This window comes from Engystomops pustulosus, chromosome 4 (assembly GCF_040894005.1).
Source record: "Engystomops pustulosus chromosome 4, aEngPut4.maternal, whole genome shotgun sequence".
NCBI classification, from domain to species: Eukaryota; Metazoa; Chordata; class Amphibia; order Anura; family Leptodactylidae; genus Engystomops; species Engystomops pustulosus.
The window spans coordinates 116777156-116796808 of record NC_092414.1 but is presented as its reverse complement, the minus strand read 5'-3'; the positions used below and the strand labels follow the sequence as shown (position 1 = coordinate 116796808).

The 19653-nt window shown below is 39.3% G+C and overlaps 2 protein-coding genes across 5 annotated transcripts in view; one reads left to right on the top strand and one right to left on the bottom strand.

Moving 5' to 3' along the window:
• COG5 (component of oligomeric golgi complex 5) overlaps nt 1-19653 on the bottom strand; it is a 220621-nt gene that overhangs the window by 172528 nt on the left and 28440 nt on the right. The window lies entirely within an intron of this gene.
• GPR22 (G protein-coupled receptor 22) lies at nt 1224-7818 on the top strand. 3 transcript variants are annotated; one of them, XM_072147146.1, is made up of 3 exons: nt 1224-1608; nt 2409-2620; nt 6063-7818. In XM_072147146.1, exon 3 carries the CDS (start codon nt 6088-6090, stop codon nt 7387-7389), a length of 1302 nt encoding a protein of 433 aa, XP_072003247.1. In that variant the 5' UTR covers nt 1224-1608; nt 2409-2620; nt 6063-6087; the 3' UTR covers nt 7390-7818. The 3 variants fall into 3 exon arrangements, with proteins under 3 accessions (XP_072003247.1, XP_072003246.1, XP_072003248.1); XM_072147145.1 differs by having other exon boundaries at nt 2409-2644; nt 6063-7816; XM_072147147.1 differs by lacking the exon at nt 2409-2620 and having other exon boundaries at nt 6063-7817.

The following is a 19653-nucleotide window of genomic DNA, read 5'->3' as shown; positions in this document are numbered from 1 at the left end:
GCATCGGCGTTTCTATGGAAACGCCTGCGATCGGGAACGAGCCGCCGGTGTTTCGCGTTAAATTAACGCGAAACACCGGCGGCTCGTTCCCGATCGCAGGCGTTTCCATAGAAACGCCGATGCGATCGGGCCGAGGCCCGCCCCGGTGGGCGCGACTTTGTCTGCGTTTGCAAGCGCAGACAAAGCGCCCGGTGTGGCGCCGGCCTAAGGGTCTCCCCTTACCCATCCAGGAACCACAATGGGGAGGGGAGGGGTGGACCACCGTGCTTCTGATTTAACACAAATGTAATTTACAACTAAACTGTAAGTGGCAATTCACATCCACGTTTCAACTCAACTGGAAACAAACTCAAACTGGAAACAAAGTATGCCTCTTTTTGGGGTAAGTTTGCTGCAGAGAGACACCCCCATTAAGACAGTTATCTTGTGGATACATGGTGGGCGTCAGGGGTGCTCCTGCTAAACCTCTCGGGGTCACAGGCTTCTTGGCCTTTCCAACTTTTTATAAATAGCCGGCCTCTTCCTGCAAGCCTTGTCGGATCTTTGTGCTCTCATGGCATTGAAAGCTGTATTGCTTGCCTTGTGCGTTTAGACTGATTTCCCATTGTGACCCCGGTTCTCGACGACAATGTTGTGTCACGACTCTGTACCTCGCCTTATCCGCCACCGCGAGCAAAGTCGTGCCTGTGAAGCGACCAGGCAGTATCCCACCGCAGCAAGTCCAACCCGCTTTGCAGCGGGCTCTGGTGATAACCGGGTGCCACTTAGACTCTGCTCCCAGGTGTGGGCTTATGTCATCGCTCGCGGTGGTACAGTGGCTCCACTACCCCTGACAGCAAGTAAGATTGAGACTAAATTTTTAATTGCATTGCAATTACACACTTAAATTTTCATTCATAAAACAACTATTAAATTAGCCCAGAAACGTAAATTCCACATAGCAAGCACTGAAATTTTGAACTTTTGGAAGTAATAGAGCAACTTCTTTAAGGTGAAGTGAGATGCTGTTTTCACATACACATCTTTACAAAAATGAAGAACCAATAATGAATGAAGCCAATAATGTAAAAACAAAATCTATGTCGACCCATCAGGCGCCTCAGACAGGAAGGTAAGAAACAAGTTCTTAAGAAGAATTTAAAATACAGTGCTATCCCAAGCTAATCAAATCCAGCCAATGAAAATTAGTGGATGCACTGCATCTCTCTGCAGTGAAGGCAAGCACAGAAGCAAGCAGTCATTCTGCAAAAGAAGCTCTAACAAGCAACACTGCTGCTCCTCTGAAAAAGACAGGGGCTCACTCATCTCTCCTGAGAGCCGCAGCCTTCAGTATGTTAAATGACTTTCATCATGTATTTTCAGATGCTTATTGATTTCACAGTGGGAAGAATGAGTGACTGCCCGCAGCATCCTGGGAGCAGCAGTGTATGCTCTGCACGTTAGCACAATGCTGAAACAATGGCTGGGCACAAGAACATCTTTTCATTAAGGTCATTTTCTGGAGAGCTATATAGCACCTGGCTTCCTGTGTACATCTCCTACAAGTGAAGAAGATGAGGTACTTACAACAGAAGGAAGCCAACAAAGGATCTATAATCTTGGGGAAAGGTAAGAGCTGCCTATCTACTGTTCGCATGGCACATGAGTTTTGCATTTGCATTATGCTTCGCATAAACCTTCCTTTTAAATGGATTTTGGAGGAAGGTGCCAATACTTACTTGCTTGACCTTTTTTAATAGATTGCAGTGAGGGGTTTCTGCGCTTACATTACAACTGATAGCAAATAGATTGGATCTAAAAAGTCTCTGTAGAGACATCAGTTACCAGACACAAAGCTGTGGTACTTGCGTCCTATTATGTATTTCTACTAGTCAGCTTTGTTTTCACTGCGCGTGTTATCATTTGCATTATCCTGCAATTATTAGATCTATTTACATTGCCATGACACAAGTAGAACAGACATGAAAGAAGTTATTTGCATTGCATCCAAGGGGATATTCAAAAGGGGGAAAAAACATGAACACACAAATGCATCATTGAAAGGGCTAGATTGATATTGAATTAATTTCAGACAGGATTGTGACATTATTACAGGGGGCTTTATGTCTGCTGTAGAATGCTGCGAACATACAGTCTCAGATGATCACCAATGTACAGTATAGAGGAGGCATCAACAAACTGCTAATGTGTAGTTTATATCATATCACTGCATCAAATTTGCTATGTATGGACCTTTCTATCTACATTCTTATTTGTCTGGAAATATACTTACATTCCATAACATACCATTACAATCTAACAAAAAGTGTCTTCTGTAAAATAACCCGCTACAACAAAATCATCTACTAGACGCCTACAAATTATTGAGTGTAAGCAAAATAAAACCAAGTTCTTTTTTTCTTTAACAGGCCATACAAATAGTACACAAGTCCTACAACTGAAAAATTATAAGAGAATTGAGTGATTTGACAGCCCTGCAAGTGCAGTATGGACTTAACTTATAATATACAATTCCAAGGAGCAAAGGGATTAACCAAGACCATGGAGAGAACTTTCATGTACCCAATACAAGGAGAATAGCACTGAGAAAACAGTCCCCATCCAGATTCATTCTTTGCAGGTGTGTCTGCATGAAAAGAAAATGGTGAGCAATTCACATACTGTCAAATCATTGTTATGATATAAAATAGGAAAGTGTTTTAACAACTGCAAAATATGGATATATTTGGGGAAAAGAGTTCCTGACTTTAATACTTTGATATTGAACTTCTTAATAAATCTTATTACACATCTAGGACTCTTAGATGCAGTTACATGAGTATTTTTATACAAGTTGCATTAAATTTAGGAATTTTTTCCCTGTAGAGCTATATGTAGGATTATCCACAAAATAGGTGATCATTTTTTTTATCCTTAGGATTCCCACTATTCACGCACCTCCCCCCTTTAATTAAAGTGCCACATATGCGTGCTGCCACTTCATTTAATCTCTATGGGATTGAAGGAAATAGTATAATAAAACAGTAGGCATTGACCACCTTCAGTCTCCTTGACTGTAAATGGAATCTCTTCATGAATGCAAATCCATTCAATGATAGATGTAAGATTGTTAATCCCATGTTCTGTAACGGTTCAAGATGTGGGACTCCCTGTGATCAGACACATATAATCTTTCAGGTGAATCTAGGCCAACCCTTTAATTACAAAGCATTTGGTACATACCTGCAATCCATAACTAAGGAAAAATATATACATCAATGTTTTACATGTACAGAATAAGGTTTTATTTTTTTTTAATCAGTTACAATCTTTCATATAACATATTACTACCAAAGAAGACTGGCATCCTATTGTCTTTTTAACAAAGTTGCATCTGCACATCTATGATCCTAGGGAAAATAATATAAGCAACAGCCTGGAGAACTAAACATCAGTCAGTTGATATCCATTTGGCGAGCTCCACTACATCTCTAAATAGATTCCACCCCTGCTGAAAAACAGGGCTGCTGAACATCTTCCCAGTCAACTGAGAGTATGACAATGACATCATGTTTCAATCTCTAAAAAGATGCTTCAGTAAACTAAAGGTCCCTTATGGCAGAAGGAAGCAGGTAGGTGTTTAACAGCATGAAGCCAAGCTCTGCCACACATCTTCACTCGCTGGTAGATGGCTATGTACTGCCCACCTCACAACTGTACGCTATATTCACAGATACAAAAGATGAATTTACTTAATTAACTCTCCTTCTCTCAACATGTTCTTTCCAGTCACAGGAAATGTAACGCCTGTGACAAAGGACTGATGCTTCATCTTTGGCCAGTATGAGATCTGGCAGCGCTCACATTTTCCATTTTCTACAGACACTCGCAGTTAGTTACACTTATAAAAGAAGAAAATCCATTTTTTTCTTGGACAGAATAAAAATTGCTAAAATAATGCTCAGCTAAATTTATTAAAAAAAAAATATATATATAATTATGTGTGTATAAGGCACTTTTTCCCAATATGTAATCCACCAGAATGTATCACATCTACTTTATTTCACAGGAAACACCAGGATAAACAACAAGGTAAAAAAGTATCTAACATATACTGTCAAAGGAACAGAGAGCAAATGCTGTTTACATCCCGCAGTGTTACTCTAGATAAATCTGTTCTGACCCCCCCCCCCCCACCAGGTTCTGCAGAATTTCACTTGCAAGCTTAGGTAGAACAGACATGACATTACAGAAACACAAAACCAGACGGCTTAGCTGAAAACAAAACCCACACATGCATATTCACCATACAACATCAACACTAAATATACAATGCCTCAATGTTTTATTCAAATAAAACAGCAACCATTTACATTATGTGCACTGCTTATGAAAAATTCAAGCAAAAGAAAAAAAAAAAATAGATTGATAGATAGATAGAGAAGATAGAGGCGTAGCAGTCTGGTCTCTTTACATTATTGCATTGTCCAACCAGAAGCATTAAAATGGAACAAATGGCCAAAATGATTGGTCAAAGGGACTGCACAATGCAGAATGAAGAGTGAACTGCCTCCCTGCAGATAAAAATAATATTGTTGGTACCATTTGCTTTAATGCAACCATTACACTGGAAAGAGAAATGTAACAATATTGCAGAAAAATATTTAGAAACACTAAACTTGGGAGAACTTTCAGCTAGTTGCTATAGCAACTGCAGCACAGACTAAAGCACATTTACATAATTTAAAGGACTTGCAAAGACTGCAAATCAGTGGGAGCTAAATAAAGAGACACTGCCGATCTATGGCATCTGTGATTGGCTGGATAATCCAGTGTATCAGCCTGGGTATCTGTGAATCACAATGTAATGCTGAAATGAATGCACATTGTCCTTTACACTTCACTAGTGTCTAGATGAGTTGTTCCTTTGAACACTTAATCTGTTGTATTACTAGGTAATACAATGAGCACACTATAGCTATAAAGGGGAATTTCTGCCCTCAATATATGAAATCTTCTGCACAATTTAGGAATTGATTTATAGATATTGGTTTGCGACTTAATTTTTCCTTACATTTGATTTCATTATTAATTGACATTTTGAAGACTTTGGAAACAATTATCTTTCCAAAGATCAATCTTTTTACAACCATTTCCACTTATGACGTAAAGATTATTATGTATTTTGCAGGAAGACATTGGCGTCTGTTATAAAATATTCTGCTTTATGGTAAAGTGTGAACAAAAAACAAAAAAGTAAAACGGAGCAGGGGTGTCAAAATAGGTGAATCATTAAGAGAAGAGGACATTTTTAAAAAAAGCAGAGCATAGCTAAAAATGGCAGTATATAGGCAGGGATGGGTTGGAGGGTTTTGATTCAGATGCCAAAGTAGGTACCGCCTTTATAAAATTTGGAGAGTTCAGCTTTACTAAAGGAAAAAAAGATGCAAAACTCTTGCCTAAAGTCAACCACAACCAATGTTCACACATGCCCTTAATCTAAAAAGATGACAGTAGAGTCGGTTGCCTGATGGACAAGAGCTCTTTCACCCAAAAAGTAATTTTCCTTAAAAGCATGGGTGAACTGATTATTCACCATTTCTATCATTTATGGCCACGTTTACACATCCATTTTTGTCTATATATGTAGCTCAATGCATTTTGAATGAAGAGAAATGTACAAATAAACAATGCTTCTAATGTTTTTGCTACCAGGCAAACAGTGATCTTGGAACAAAAACATAAAATTGATCACAAGACACATGAGGGAAGGGGCATTTAGCCCACCTTTGTACTCAATTCCACCTCATCTGTGCCACCCTGAAGCGGTATAGGGTGGGGATTTACTATAGCCAAATCCTGGTGCATGTTATAGCTGATTTCCGGCGTAGAATTATTCCAGGTGCACAATTATGCACTTGCAATACTATGAGGCCTGAGCCTGTTAGTATATCTGGCACACAAAGCGCCTTGTCATGAGAGATTCCCTTCCACAATCTTTTCTCTTGGTGAATCACATTAAAGTAAATAAATATGCAACATTCTTGATCTAGAATTAATTGATATTTTATACCTTTCCACAGGACTCATGTCACCTAATTCAAAAGGATGTTTTTCACCTTACGGCTGGAAACCACCATGCAGTCTGAAGCCAATATAACTGTCCGCGATGAGATTAATGACGTCAGCAGCACCATGTACAGACCGCTGTCGTACCCGCTTAGCTTCCAAATCTCCCTCACTTGTTTTCTCATGCTGGAAATTGTTCTGGGCCTTGGAAGCAACCTCACTGTACTGGTTCTTTACTGCATGAAGTCCAACCTTATCAACTCTGTCAGCAACATTATTACTATGAACCTCCATGTTCTTGACGTTATAATATGTGTAGGATGTATTCCTCTAACTATTGTAATTCTACTACTGCCACTGGACAGCAATAGTGCACTGATCTGCTGCTTCCATGAAGCTTGTGTCTCCTTCGCCAGTGTATCCACTGCTGTTAATGTCTTTGCCATCACTCTGGATCGTTATGATATTTCTGTCAAGCCTGCCAATCGTATCCTCACCATGGGCCGGGCAGTTATATTGATGACATCAACATGGATAGTATCGTTCTTTTCTTTTCTTATTCCTTTTATTGAAGTCAGCTTTTTTAGCTTTCAAAGTGAGAATAAATGGGAGAACAAAACACTGTTGTGTGTTAGCACAGAAGAATATCATACTGAACTTGGGATGTATTATCACCTTCTGGTTCAGATTCCTATTTTCTTTTTCACAATAGTTGTGATGTTGATTACATACAGCAAAATTCTTCAAGCCCTCAATATTCGCATAGGCACCAGGTTTTCAACAGTGCAAAAGAAGAAAATTCGTAAGAAAAAAACTATTTCTATGGCTACACAACACGAGACAACGGATATTTCACAAAGCAGTGGAGGCAGAAATGTAGTGCTTGGAGTAAGGACTTCTGTATCTGTTATTATTGCTTTACGTCGAGCAGTAAAAAGGCACAGGGAGAGACGAGAAAGGCAAAAAAGGGTCTTCAAGATGTCGCTGCTTATTATTTCAACCTTTCTGTTTTGTTGGACGCCTATTTCTTTATTAAATACAACAATTTTATGTCTTGGCCCAAGTGACCTTTTGGTTAAACTCAGATTGTGCTTTTTAGTCATGGCCTATGGGACCACAATCTTCCATCCTTTGTTGTATGCATTCACAAGACAAAAATTCCAAAAAGTTTTAAAAAGTAAAATGAAAAAAAGGGTGGTTTCAATTGTAGAAGCTGATCCTATGCCTAACAATGCAGTAATTCATAACTCATGGATTGAACCCAAAAGGAGTAAACAAATGGCAACTGATGACAATGAAGCGAGACAAAAATGTTTAGCACCTCAGGTTGTGACTGACTAGATTAAGGTTTCTGTTTTTCTATACAAAAACAGGTAGGAATATAAGAATAAAACACTTATCCTATCTTCTTATTTTTTATTTATTTTTACATGGATAACGACACTGTATATTTTAAATACATTGTATTTGGGCCACGTGTTAAGTTTCCTCACTACCTATAGTTCACTGGGCATGGCAGTCTGTTCAAGTATTGTGTATACTCTGTCAGTATTTTGTTCACAAAAAGAAATTAATGTGTATCAGATTTTTTTATGAAAAGAAGAAAATTATACAATAAATTTATCTTTTAAACAGTAAGGAATTTGTAGCAAAAAATCATTCTGATTCTAGTTATAAAAATGTTTCCATAGCTAATGTTGTTTTCACAAAGGCAATCTCTAAAAATGCTAGGTAATGGATTAATTATTAATTTATTTTTAAACCGTACAATAGAATATAATTCCAAAAAATGTATTAAGTATCTGTCTGGAATATTTTCTTAAAAATCCAAAATGTTCTATTATCAAAAAAATTTAACGAATAGTAAGGAATATAAAAAACCTTGGATTTGAGAAAAGCATTTCTTTAAAGAAATATTGTTACAATTAGATACAGGCTGGTTGAGTATACCATAGTTCATAATAGTCATGTAACAAACACAGGGGAAAATGAGAGTAAATATGGTAATAACAAAATATCTCTTCCCTAAAATAGTCTATTTTTCAGTATGTTGCATAACATATTACTTAAGCAAACATATACAGGCAGTCCCCGGGTTACGTACAAGATAGGGTCTGGAGGTTTGTTCTTAAGTTGAATTTGTATGTAAGTCGAAACTGTATATTTTATCATTGTAGATCCAGACAAAAAAATTTTGGCCCCAGTGACAATTGGAGTTTAAACAATTTTTGCTGCAATGGGACCAAGAATTATCAACATAGCTTCATTACAGACACTTTACAGCTGATTATTTCAATCTGGGACTATAGTAAAGCATTCAGAAAGCTTCACCAGAAGTCAGAGGGGTCTGTCTGTAACTATGGGTTGTCTGTAAGTCGGGTGTCCTTAAGTAGGGGACCGCCTGTATACACTACAAAAGGTAGAACACACACCCTAGTAAAGTAAAAGACATGTTCCTGAAGGCAATGGCAGAGGGCTTTAGCTACAAGACAGATAAATAATAACTTTTAGAAGCACCAAACTAAATTAATTCATTAACAGTGACTACTAAAAATCAAACTTACCTTGTGATCTAACATAGATACAGAAAACAAATGTAAATTTTGGACAGAGAACCCTACCAATTTAATCCAGCCATATGCGTTTGTCTGTTCCAAAAACTAGAAACCTACAATTTATGATTTTTCATTCAATTAAAAAAAGTTTCAAAGAGTTGAAAAAAATCGCAAAACCTGGCAAAACGTCATGTGTTGCTTCCAAAAAGAAGATAAATAAAAAATGAAAGAAAATTATCCTGCAAAGTGAAAACTGTAAAAAAAAACACACTAAAAGATAATTGAAAATGTAAAAAATGTTGGCTTTATTTGGTTCTCTCTTTTTGGCACTAATAAAAATACAAGTCTTCCCACACAAAAAAAAAAAAAAATGTATGTATACTCCTAATTTGTATATGATTATAAATGACTAAATAACTAGTGAAGCAGAAATAAAAGTATCAGCAATGGATTTCACTATTGCATAAAACCAGTTAATGTTAAGGTATACCTTTTGTTAAAGAGAAGCTGACATCAAAAACTGACCTGATAAACCACTACCTGTATGTTTCCAAGCAGCTAAACACCTTCCAGATTATGTTTCTTTCATGAGCCAGTGTGATGCCATCATACAGAAAATCTACTCAAAAGTGAGGTGCAAATTGCTTGGGTACTGTAAAGTCAAGGAGGGAGAGAATTTAGCCCCGAAGTCAAGCTCTCTCTTCTTAAGAAAATCCTCCTTCATTGTAATATATGGTTCTACATCCAGAGACATCATTAACCAGATCCTCTGAAGTCTGATGCTTGATGTCAATCACAGATGAGGAGGTGTTCAGAGCTCCCTACCCTGACTTCAGCATTAAACTCTCCGCCTCCTTGACTTTATACAACCAATTTACATCTGACTGTAAATTGATTTACATCTGACAAAGTTGATTTTCTGGATGATGGACCATATAAGAAACAAAAACTAAAAAGGTGTTACACTGCTTGACAATATACTGGTAGTGGTTTATTAGTCCAATTGCTGATGACAGGCTCCCTTTAAAGAAAAAGATCAATTCTTCTAACTATATACATCCTGGAAACTACTAGTGAAAGTTGAGCTAGAAATGTAGAGGTGTGTGACCCCATAAATTACAAAATAAAATCTTAAAGGGAATCATTCATCAACATCTAGCTGCCATTACTAACTGCCTTAAAATGTAGGGTCCTGTACATACAATCCGGTCATAAATTTGCTTTTATCGACAGCCTGTCGGTTTACATATATTACATCTGATATATACAAAGTTTTGTCAAGTTGCTAATGTGCAAAAGCTGACATCACCTTTATAGAACAGCAATATACACCTGTCAACACCTCCTTGTCTCCATGAGCTCCTGTGCATGAGCAAAATTTTTCAGGATCCAGGGATGACAAACTGAGGTGGAGAAGATGAGCAAAGGTGCTGTTAGTAGTGGCTTGGCAGCTGTGGGAAAGGTTAGTACACTGATCTAGGACACTCTACTAACACTTCCTTCAGATTTTCAGACTCGTTTCCAAAAATCAAAATTACGTTTGTTCTATAGAGAACCATTCATTCCACAGTTCTGTAAATTTATTAAGCACTGTATGTGCTAGAAACAACTAAAGTATAGAAAACATCAAACTACATTGAACTGGTACAAGTGGAAGGAGGATCCTGCCCATGAGGGCTCCCAAACGGAATGAATACATGGCCCTACATAACATAACAGATTAGGAGGTGGATCCTTTTTAATTATTAGGTAACTACTTTGCTAAAATACATAAAAAAGGATTGCCTCATTTAGTTCTGTTTCTGAACACTTCTTATCAGTTCAACGTGTCATCTCACTCTGACCCCACACAATCTACAGCAGTTAGTTCCTGTATAGACTGTACCACACATGCTCTACACAAGTGTTTGGGGTTACAAACTTATTAGTAACTACTACTAATAGATAGTTATAATACAGGGGATCACAGCTCAGAATTCTTGACAATATTTATATAATGGATGATTAATCACTGCTTCTTTGACAGTTTTCTGATGTAGGAGCAGTAAAATAAACTCAAAATCTTGCGCACTGCAAGAACTTGTGACTATTATATGACTACGCCACCTACACGCCATGAGGGGGCCGAGGAGATATAGAGGGGTGTGGTCACTAGCTGAGTAGGCGGGTACTATGCTTTCCTGCCCTTTGCCTGTGTATTTTCTTTTTTTAAAAAAACAGCGACCATTCATACATATGTTTTTGTGCAAATCTTTTGGCGTAGTTTTACTGGACGTCCGCCCACCAGATATATCAAGAGGCCTAAGCCTGTAGATGTATGGAGCGGGACGGAGGGGGCTTGGTGAGTGGGCGTATGATAAATTTCCCCCATAGTCTCTAAGATTATTTAGGAGAACAGAATCGAGGTAAAAATACATACACCGTCTATGCCAGGCAAAAATGAAATGAAAGGAGCAGTATGGAGTATGGCGTTAACAAGGAAAAAAAAGTGTATTTAATGGTTACTTATTTTGGACACAATACCCTGAGGAATACCAGTGCATGCCAAGTTTATAGGAATGCATTTATACCATGGCGAAGTGATATGAAGCTGGGGCTTGAATTATTAATCAAAAGCCTGTGTGTGAGCAAGGAGAAATCAAAGCATAACTAAATGTTCAATTATCTGCATTTTTGGAAGTATGTGCCCTATCATAAACGTTGTAATTTACTTTCTTAAATCATTTGTTTGTTTGTGGTTTGCTTACAGTGTACCGTATATACTCGAGTATAAGTCAACCCGAGTATAAGCCGAGGCCCCTAATTTTACCACCAAAAACTAGAAAGATCTATTGATTCTAGTATAAGCTGATGGTGGGAAATGCATTGGTCACAGCTTCCCAGTATATAGCCAGCCAACCCCCTTTAGTATATAGTCAGGCAGCCCTCTGTATACAGCCAGCTCCCAGTAATATAGAGCCAGCCCCCTTTAGTAGCCAGTGAGCCAGCCAGCCTTTAGTAGCCAGCGAGCCCCATTTATTAGCCAAACAGACCCCTTTTATAGCCAGCCAGCCCCCTTTAGTATACAGCCAGCGCCCAGTTTGCCCAGCATTTGAAAAAAATTACCAACTCACCTTGGGGCAGTCCAGATGTTCCGTGCTGCTCCTCTTCTGTGTTCTCCACGACGCTCTGGTCCGCGCAGATCCTCTTCTGTCAGTTGTAACAGCCGGTAGAGCAGCGGCCAGGCGCTCTGCCGGCTGGCGCACACTACGATGATGTCATAGTATGCCCCGACAGGCAGAGCGCATGGCCGCGTCTCTGCTGGCTGTTACAGCAAACAAAAGAATGAAGAGGAGTCGCAGGGATCGAAGCATCGCGGAGAAGACAGAAAAGGAGCTGTGCCAAGCATCGGGGGTGCCAGAAGGTGAGTATATACGTTTTTGGGGTTTTTTTGACTCGTGTATAAGCACATTTTTTGTGCTGAAAAACTCGGCTTATACACGAGTATATACGGTAAGTGAAGTTCACTTTCTGTTACACGAGTATAAACGGTAAGTAAAGTTCACTTTCTGTTACTTTATTATATCTATCTTAATCGTATCTTGTAGCTGCTGCAGATAGCACTGTACACGGTCTGTATATAAACAACATACAGACTTTGGTGGATGAGATCTTTAATGCTCACCCCTATTATGACATGCAAGCAGAACTCAAGGAAGCGCATTATCTCAACTGTACTTTCTGCTTCTGGGCTATGATTATGGTGACTTTGTTACGCTTAATTAATGGCTGTGGTGGCTAAACCTGGCTTAGCACTGCTCTGTTCTCGCCAATACTAAACACTGGATGTGGGAGTGATGGTAGGGATAACGGGGGCACATCTGATGAATTCCTGGTTGTACAGAGCGTTGTGCAGCCTTCCTGCACTCTGCACTACAAGATAAGTTAGTCTGGAGCATTTGTGGCATTTCTTTGCATTATATTTAACTTTATATTTAAACAGCACAGCATTCGGATGATGAAATCTGGCCACCACGCAGCCTGGGATTAACTGACCAAGTATTTTTGTATATATTGAGCCCAAGAAAAACGTATTGGCTACATTCAACATTTACCTGAGGCATAGAACTGATATCCATGTGTAACTGTGCTAAAAAAATTCTCTTTAGGTGGGGGATATCCTATAACTACAATATGCACACCATGCGTGAGCATAAATAAGCATCTCAATGTGGGAGAAAATCCAGAGAATAAAAGATAATCTGTAAACGCTGCATTAGACTATTATATCACTTCTACATATTTTTACTTTGTGTTGTCATGCTCTGTATAATGGAGATGCCAAGTGTGCAGCAAATTAAATGCAACTGTTACATAACAGATTTTCCAGCCAGATAACACTCTACTTCTAGTGTAATATGTAGGCAGAATCCCAATAAACCATAGCACCACCAGTTCTCTATGATCAACACAAGTTTTTCTTTAGTTTCACACTTTTTTAAGGCCTTCATTTTATGGGAATATACTTCCATAATGGCCTACAAAAATATGACAAATCTTATTAGCGTATTTGTTCTGTGCATAAATATTCAGAGATTATAACTAATTTATTTATGTTTTTAATTACCGTGCTTGCAAATACTATTCTGAAAATCCCATCTACTTCTCCCTGCACAACCCCTTTATGTGCTTTTTAAAGGCAACCTGTCATCAGGCAATGGGGTCCCTAAATGGACAGTTTATGGGTCCCAAACTTACTGAAAGATTCCATTTAATTCAGGCTGTAGAATTGTTAGTTTATTAACAGCCCTTCCAGTATCTAATCTTAAAACTAATCTAAGACTATCTAATATTAAGCGCATTCTAATTATCGGCTTACATCATGGCAAAAAAAAAAAAAATGTACAAAATAATGGCTCGCACTACCTTACAGCACACCTACTTTTATGTGACATAATTCCTCATTTTTGTAATCCTAAAAGTGCCCGAGAACGGTCTTGAGGCTGATTTTAATTGGTAAATCTCCCCATTATGTACAGTTCTCTATTCCCTCTATATATATGAAATGCATATTTTCAGGGGGAAACCCTGTAATAAAGTACATGCAAATATTTTTACTATAAAATATGACTGAACCCAATTAATTTATAAGTTAACTATAAAACTAAAATTCTAATGTCAACGATTAAGATTGTCTCCCATGCAAGTGAACTGAACTTTGCTGAAATTCTTGTTAAGGCCTACTTATTCCTGTTACCAGGAATGTCATTTGTAACTGGCGACGTGTTCAAATAGCCTATGCTTATTTTAAAAATGTATTTTTTTACATTCTGGCTCATTTCAGTAATTTATATAGATTTAATTTACATTGCCTGGATCTCTGCCAGAAGCATGTCCCTGGGGAAAGGCAGCTGCAGCCTAAGGCCGGCGCCACACAGGGCGCTTTGTCTGCGCTTGCAAACGCAAACGCAGACAAAGTCGCGCCCACCTGGGCGGGCCTCGGCCCGATTGCATCGGCTTTTCTATGGAAACGCCTGCGATCGGGAACGAGCCGCCGGTGCTTTGCGTTAATTTAACGCGAAACACCGGCGGCTCGTTCCCGATCGCAGGCGTTTCCATAGAAACGCCGATGCAATCGGGCCGAGGCCGGCCCCAGTGGGCGCGACTTTGTCTGCGTTTGCAAGCGTTGACAAAGCACCCTGTGTGGCGCCGCCCTTTGTGTGCCTACTGCAGGTAGGGAGAGGGAGGAGGATGGTGTGGAGGAGAGGAAAAATGCATGAGGAGATACAGGCACATAGGCTGGGACTCACCACACGCTGCTGGCAAAGAACCAGGTAATGTGACTTAAACCTATATAAAAGGCTGTCAATGGTATTATTAAAATCATAGCATAGCATAGGCCAGTGATGGCCAACCTATGACACGCGTGTCAGCACTGACACACGTAGCAATTTTCAGTGACACACGGCTGCTGGAGAAAAATTGCTGTAGTGCAGTTGTCTGGGGCCGGTCGGGCGGTCGGTTGGCCATGTGGTCTGCAGCGAGCGGCTGCATCTCAGTCAGAGAGATCGCAGCTGCTGCTCCTGTCCTCCAGTCCTGCTCTGCGGAGGCCACGCAATGACTCCAGAGTGGAGCAGTCCCAGCTTGCAAAGACGAAACCTATGCTGTGCCTCCGCGGGAACATCTACACAGGAGCTGAAGCGGCCTGAAGAGGAGTAACGGAGGCTCGTGGTGTCGTTGGAGCCTGTGCCAGTTAGGCAAGTTAATTTATTGAGTTGAGCTCTGCTGGGCTGGGCTGTGATGTACACTGCTTTGGGGGGCACTTCTCAGGACACAAATGTCCTTAAAACTAGCTGTTGCTGGACTGCCACAGGTTCGCCATCACTGGAAGAATTCCCCCTCACCCTCACAAGTTAAATAACAGCAAGACCAACAAAAGAAACCAACTGACAGATTAATAAAGAAGTCACTAAGCAGGTAAGTTAAATAACTATACATATTTGTTATTTAAACGCTAAATATCACAAAATTAGGGGTTTTTTTCTCAAGGTGACACACCACCCGAGTTATGCTCGTTTTTTTGGCGAATTTTGACACACCAAGCTCAAAAGGTTGCCCATCACTGGCATAGGCTATTGGAACCTGACACCAGCTAAAAATGACATTCCTGGGTGATGGGTTTGCTTTAAATTTCAAAAGTCAAAAGCAGTTGCTCTGTTATTTGCTTTATCACAGAGCTCAATTTCAGTATTCAGCTTTTATTTAAAGCTGAGGTACTAGTAGATAACAGCTTGTAGCTCCATCTGTGGCAGCAATTACGCATTATGAAGCCATTAGTACTTATGTATGCAAAAAACACAATGACTTGGAATGTTGTACTCTTACAGAGAGCTGTATTATTTCACCATAAAACAACTGATGATGCATATTTTAAAGCATGCTTACAAAGTAAATCAACTATATTTATTTTGTGCACATCTACTTATACCTACATATACTTGTGTAAAAAAAAAAAATTAAAGAGCTGTCACTTCCATTGCCTGTCACAAAGACATGCTTGAGAAGCAGGGAAGCCCCATCTAGGAAGAATTCAGAGGGCAATAAATGTCCCCCAATGAGAGCAGTTACAATAATTCCTAGGATAAACTTCCCATCAGAATTGGTTACCTTATAAAATGTAAACAACAGAAGATCTATATTTCTGACTAGAAAAGCTATGGTGATTAAATCATAGGAGACACTACATGAAAATGTTTACATAGCCCCAAACCGAGTGAAAGCCATCTCAATTTAGTTTATCTGGATATCTTCAGCAGTGTTCACACCTTCCAAGTATAACACTCATGTGTTACCTATCGACATTGATGGTAAGCATGTGCTAATTATTCAGCTCAATGTTAATTAGAATAAGTGGTAGATTTCTGAAATATGGTAGAGCCACGCAGCTACACAGCCAAGAACAAATGAAAGCAGAGTGCAAATACAATGACTACATCTCCATCTGTAGACTAGCATGTGCTAAGTGATGTAACTCATTCCTGTGAACACTATGCTTTGCATGACACTTGGTAGCAAGGAGAAAATGATTATACAGTAAAAGAGAATTAAATGGGAGACTACCAGCAGTTTTGAGCACACAAAGCTGCGGACAGTGTTAGCTAGCAGCCCCAAAGGTCTGTGTAACCTGTTCAATCTGTGTATGTAGCCAGAAAGAAAAAACTAAAGTTTCATCTCACCACTCAGTTGCGCTCTCCACCTGATGTGCACGGACAGTCCCGAGATTCCAGACTTCACAGAAAAAAAAAACAAATATTCCAGCACAGTTTTCAGTGAAAACATGAATTCTTCTTGAGAATGTTTTTACCCACTGAGCACTGTGCTGGAATATTTGCTTTTTTCTGTCTAATCTGTGTGTTGCTAGTAGCAGCAGAGCTATGAAAAATGCATTTATTTTCCAGGATTATTACAATAATCCTGGAAATATAATAAAGGAAATCTAACATAAAAGCAAGCATGATAAACCAGGGTCACTTAATAATAGATCCAGGTACTGTCTGTGTGTCTGTGGTAATCTTGTTATATATGTTATGCATGGCCACCTTACTTCTAACATCAACGTACAAAATTATGATAATGAGCCTGAAGTGCTCTGGGGGGGGGGGGGTTACCAGAGTCCCTCCGTGCTGCAGATTAACAGGCTGCTACACTGTGCAAGAGGATTTACCCACTCCCACCTTGTGCTAAAACTCCCTCTAGTGCAGTGAGATTAAATCAGGAGGAAATGGTGGGGGAGTGCTGTTGGAGCAGATGGGAAGACAGTGTAACACACTGTGAAGCTTCATCTCTGCTGAGGGAGCTCTGCAAACTCATTAGCATAATTGTAAAAGTCAAAGAGCCTGGATCTATGAGTAAGTATCCGTATTCATGATGGATTATAAATGGTAGATTTCCTTTAAAGGGAACCTGTCACCACAATAGAACATATACAGCCAGTGACAGGTCCCTTTAGAGCCCTATTAACTGACTGACACCCTTCTTTTAGCTAAAAAATAGTTTGGCTTGCATCCACATAAGTCACCTTTTATCTTATATTCCCCCAGGTCATGTCATGTGACCAGAGTGACATCATCTTAGGTCCTTTAGCGTCTTAACAATAGCAAACTGAACCCCATGTATGTATCTGACCAAATGAAGTCACAGCAGCCTCCATGGACTTCTACTTCTCACGAATGTAACACAAAGCACTATGTAAAAAATTGACACAATATTTCCCATCTGTACATAGAGCTTTATATTTCTGTAGTTGAATGTTAGCAGATGGTCCTTAAGTATTCGGAGGCAGTGCCAATGGCACATTGTAACGCAAGGGTATCATGGAAACCAATCGCCGCTACCCAATTACGTCACAGGGACAGGCGATCTCAACCAAGATGGCGGCACCCATGCACTAGATTCTTTGCCAGCTGCAATCAATGGGTTAACAGCTGCAACTGGGGTTGCAATATGCAGCAAACCTGCAGATGCAGATATCTGTATGAAGGGAGATCATACCCCTGAGCCCTCTTCATACTTACCTATATTAATTAATATTATTAGTATAATAAAAAGTTCTACTGTTTACTTCTAGTGGACAGAGATCTGTGGATGAGGAGACATATTCTGCTCATTGTAACAGCCAGTGACGCTGAAGCACTGAGGAGCTCTGGAAACAGCACCCAGAGCCCCTTATGCTACTTAGAATAATTTTAGAAGTTTATTTTAGAAGGAAGTAAATGGATTACAAATATAAGATTGCCACATTCACAGTGTCTGGATCTATGAGTAAATGTCCATTGATTTTGATGGTAGATTTAATTAAAAGTCAAGTGGCTCGGACCATCAAACCAACCAGGGAATTAGTACAGGCAGTCCCCGGGTTACATACAAGATAGGGTCTGTAGGTTTGTTCTTAAGTTGAATTTATATGTAAGTCGGAACTGTATATTTTATCACTGTAATCCCAGCCAGAACTTTTTTTGGTCTCTGTGACAATTGGATTTTAAAAATGTTGGGTTGTCATAAGAATCAATATTAACACTAAAGCTTCATTACAGACACCTGTGATAACTGTTACAGCTGTTTATTGTAGCCTAAGACTAAAGCACAGGAAATTACCAATATCCAGAGGTCCATTTGTAACTAGGGGTCGTATGTAAGTCGAGTGTTCTTAAGTAGGGGACCGCCTGTATTGTTAAAGGAGTATTTAACATAAAGTCAAAGAAAAGTGTTGCCTTCTCATGGTTTGTGAGCATTGTCAGCTCTCTGACATGTGTTTCACACCTTTTGCTTTCTAAGAGTATACCCCCCCAAGAGGACGACTATATATCTAGTAAAGTACAATGTGGCACAGCGAATACAACAGAAATAAGGCCATACAAGTATGAATGTAGCATTGATGTAGGATGTGAGATGTCATTACTAAACTTCTCCACAGCTTCTGTTCTGAGTCTAATATTACAAAAGAGTAGAGGGGCACAGTTGATGAAAGAACAAAGCTGTTTGACTAGACTCCCACAGGGCTCAAAGTCCAAATAAAACCCTGGAATATAAATGCATTTCACAGCCTACTGCTGCTACTACCACCACGCACAAAAGGTATGATTACCTAGCTCTCACAAACTACTACCCAACACTGTTAGCTGTGTTATGTAGTCAAAACTTTAATATATGCACTTCATGCAGAGTTTTCTAGTTTTAAAGGAGTTGGCCACTCTTTTACATAAGTTGCTCATTTGCCTTTAGTGACTTAATTATAATCCCTGAATGTTCATCAAGTGATTCACCAGTCCATCTACTTACTTTAGTGCTGTTTGCAAACACAATAAGCTGTCAGTGAGACCCTGTACCTTAATTACAGATGTTTTTCTGATATGCAAATTAGCTTTGCTGGCTGGCACTACAAATCACTGCTCTGCCCCCTTGTACTTAGGGACTGTCTGCTAATACTAGACTATAGACATATATAAAGCTCTATTTATTCATAGGAAATACTGTGTCAATATTTTTACATGGTACTAAAGTGTTACATCATGCCATGTGACCAGAGTGACATCAACGCAGGTCCTTTAGCCTTCTAACAATAGCAAACTGTACAACATGTATGTGATCACATAAAATCAAAGCAGCCTCCATGGAGGATGGAGAGGAGTAAAAGTCCATGGAGGCTGCTGTTGCATGTTGTCAGATACATGCATGGGGTACAGTTTGCTATAGTCAAGAACTTATGGACCTGAGATGATGTCCCCCTGGTCACATCACAAACTGCTGAATAGTAAGGAGGATTAAGGCCAAAAGGGACACGTCCTGTTTGATGCCAGGTAATATAATATAAAAGGTGATTTATGTGGATGTAAGCAAAACAATTTTCAGCGAAAAGAAGTAGTAATAGGGCTCTATAGGAACCTGTCACTGGCTGTATGTGTGAAAATGTGGTGACAGGTTCCCTTTAAATAACATACACTACAACGCTGTATTACACTGTGGCTTTGCCACATGTAAATTCCCACGGACAAATCCCCAGGTAATACGCTTA

Bases quoted from the DNA above. Each gene is read 5' to 3' on its own strand.
- GPR22 (XM_072147146.1), top strand. From the start codon at position 6,088: ATGTTTTTCACCTTACGGCTGGAAACCACCATGCAGTCTGAAGCCAAT.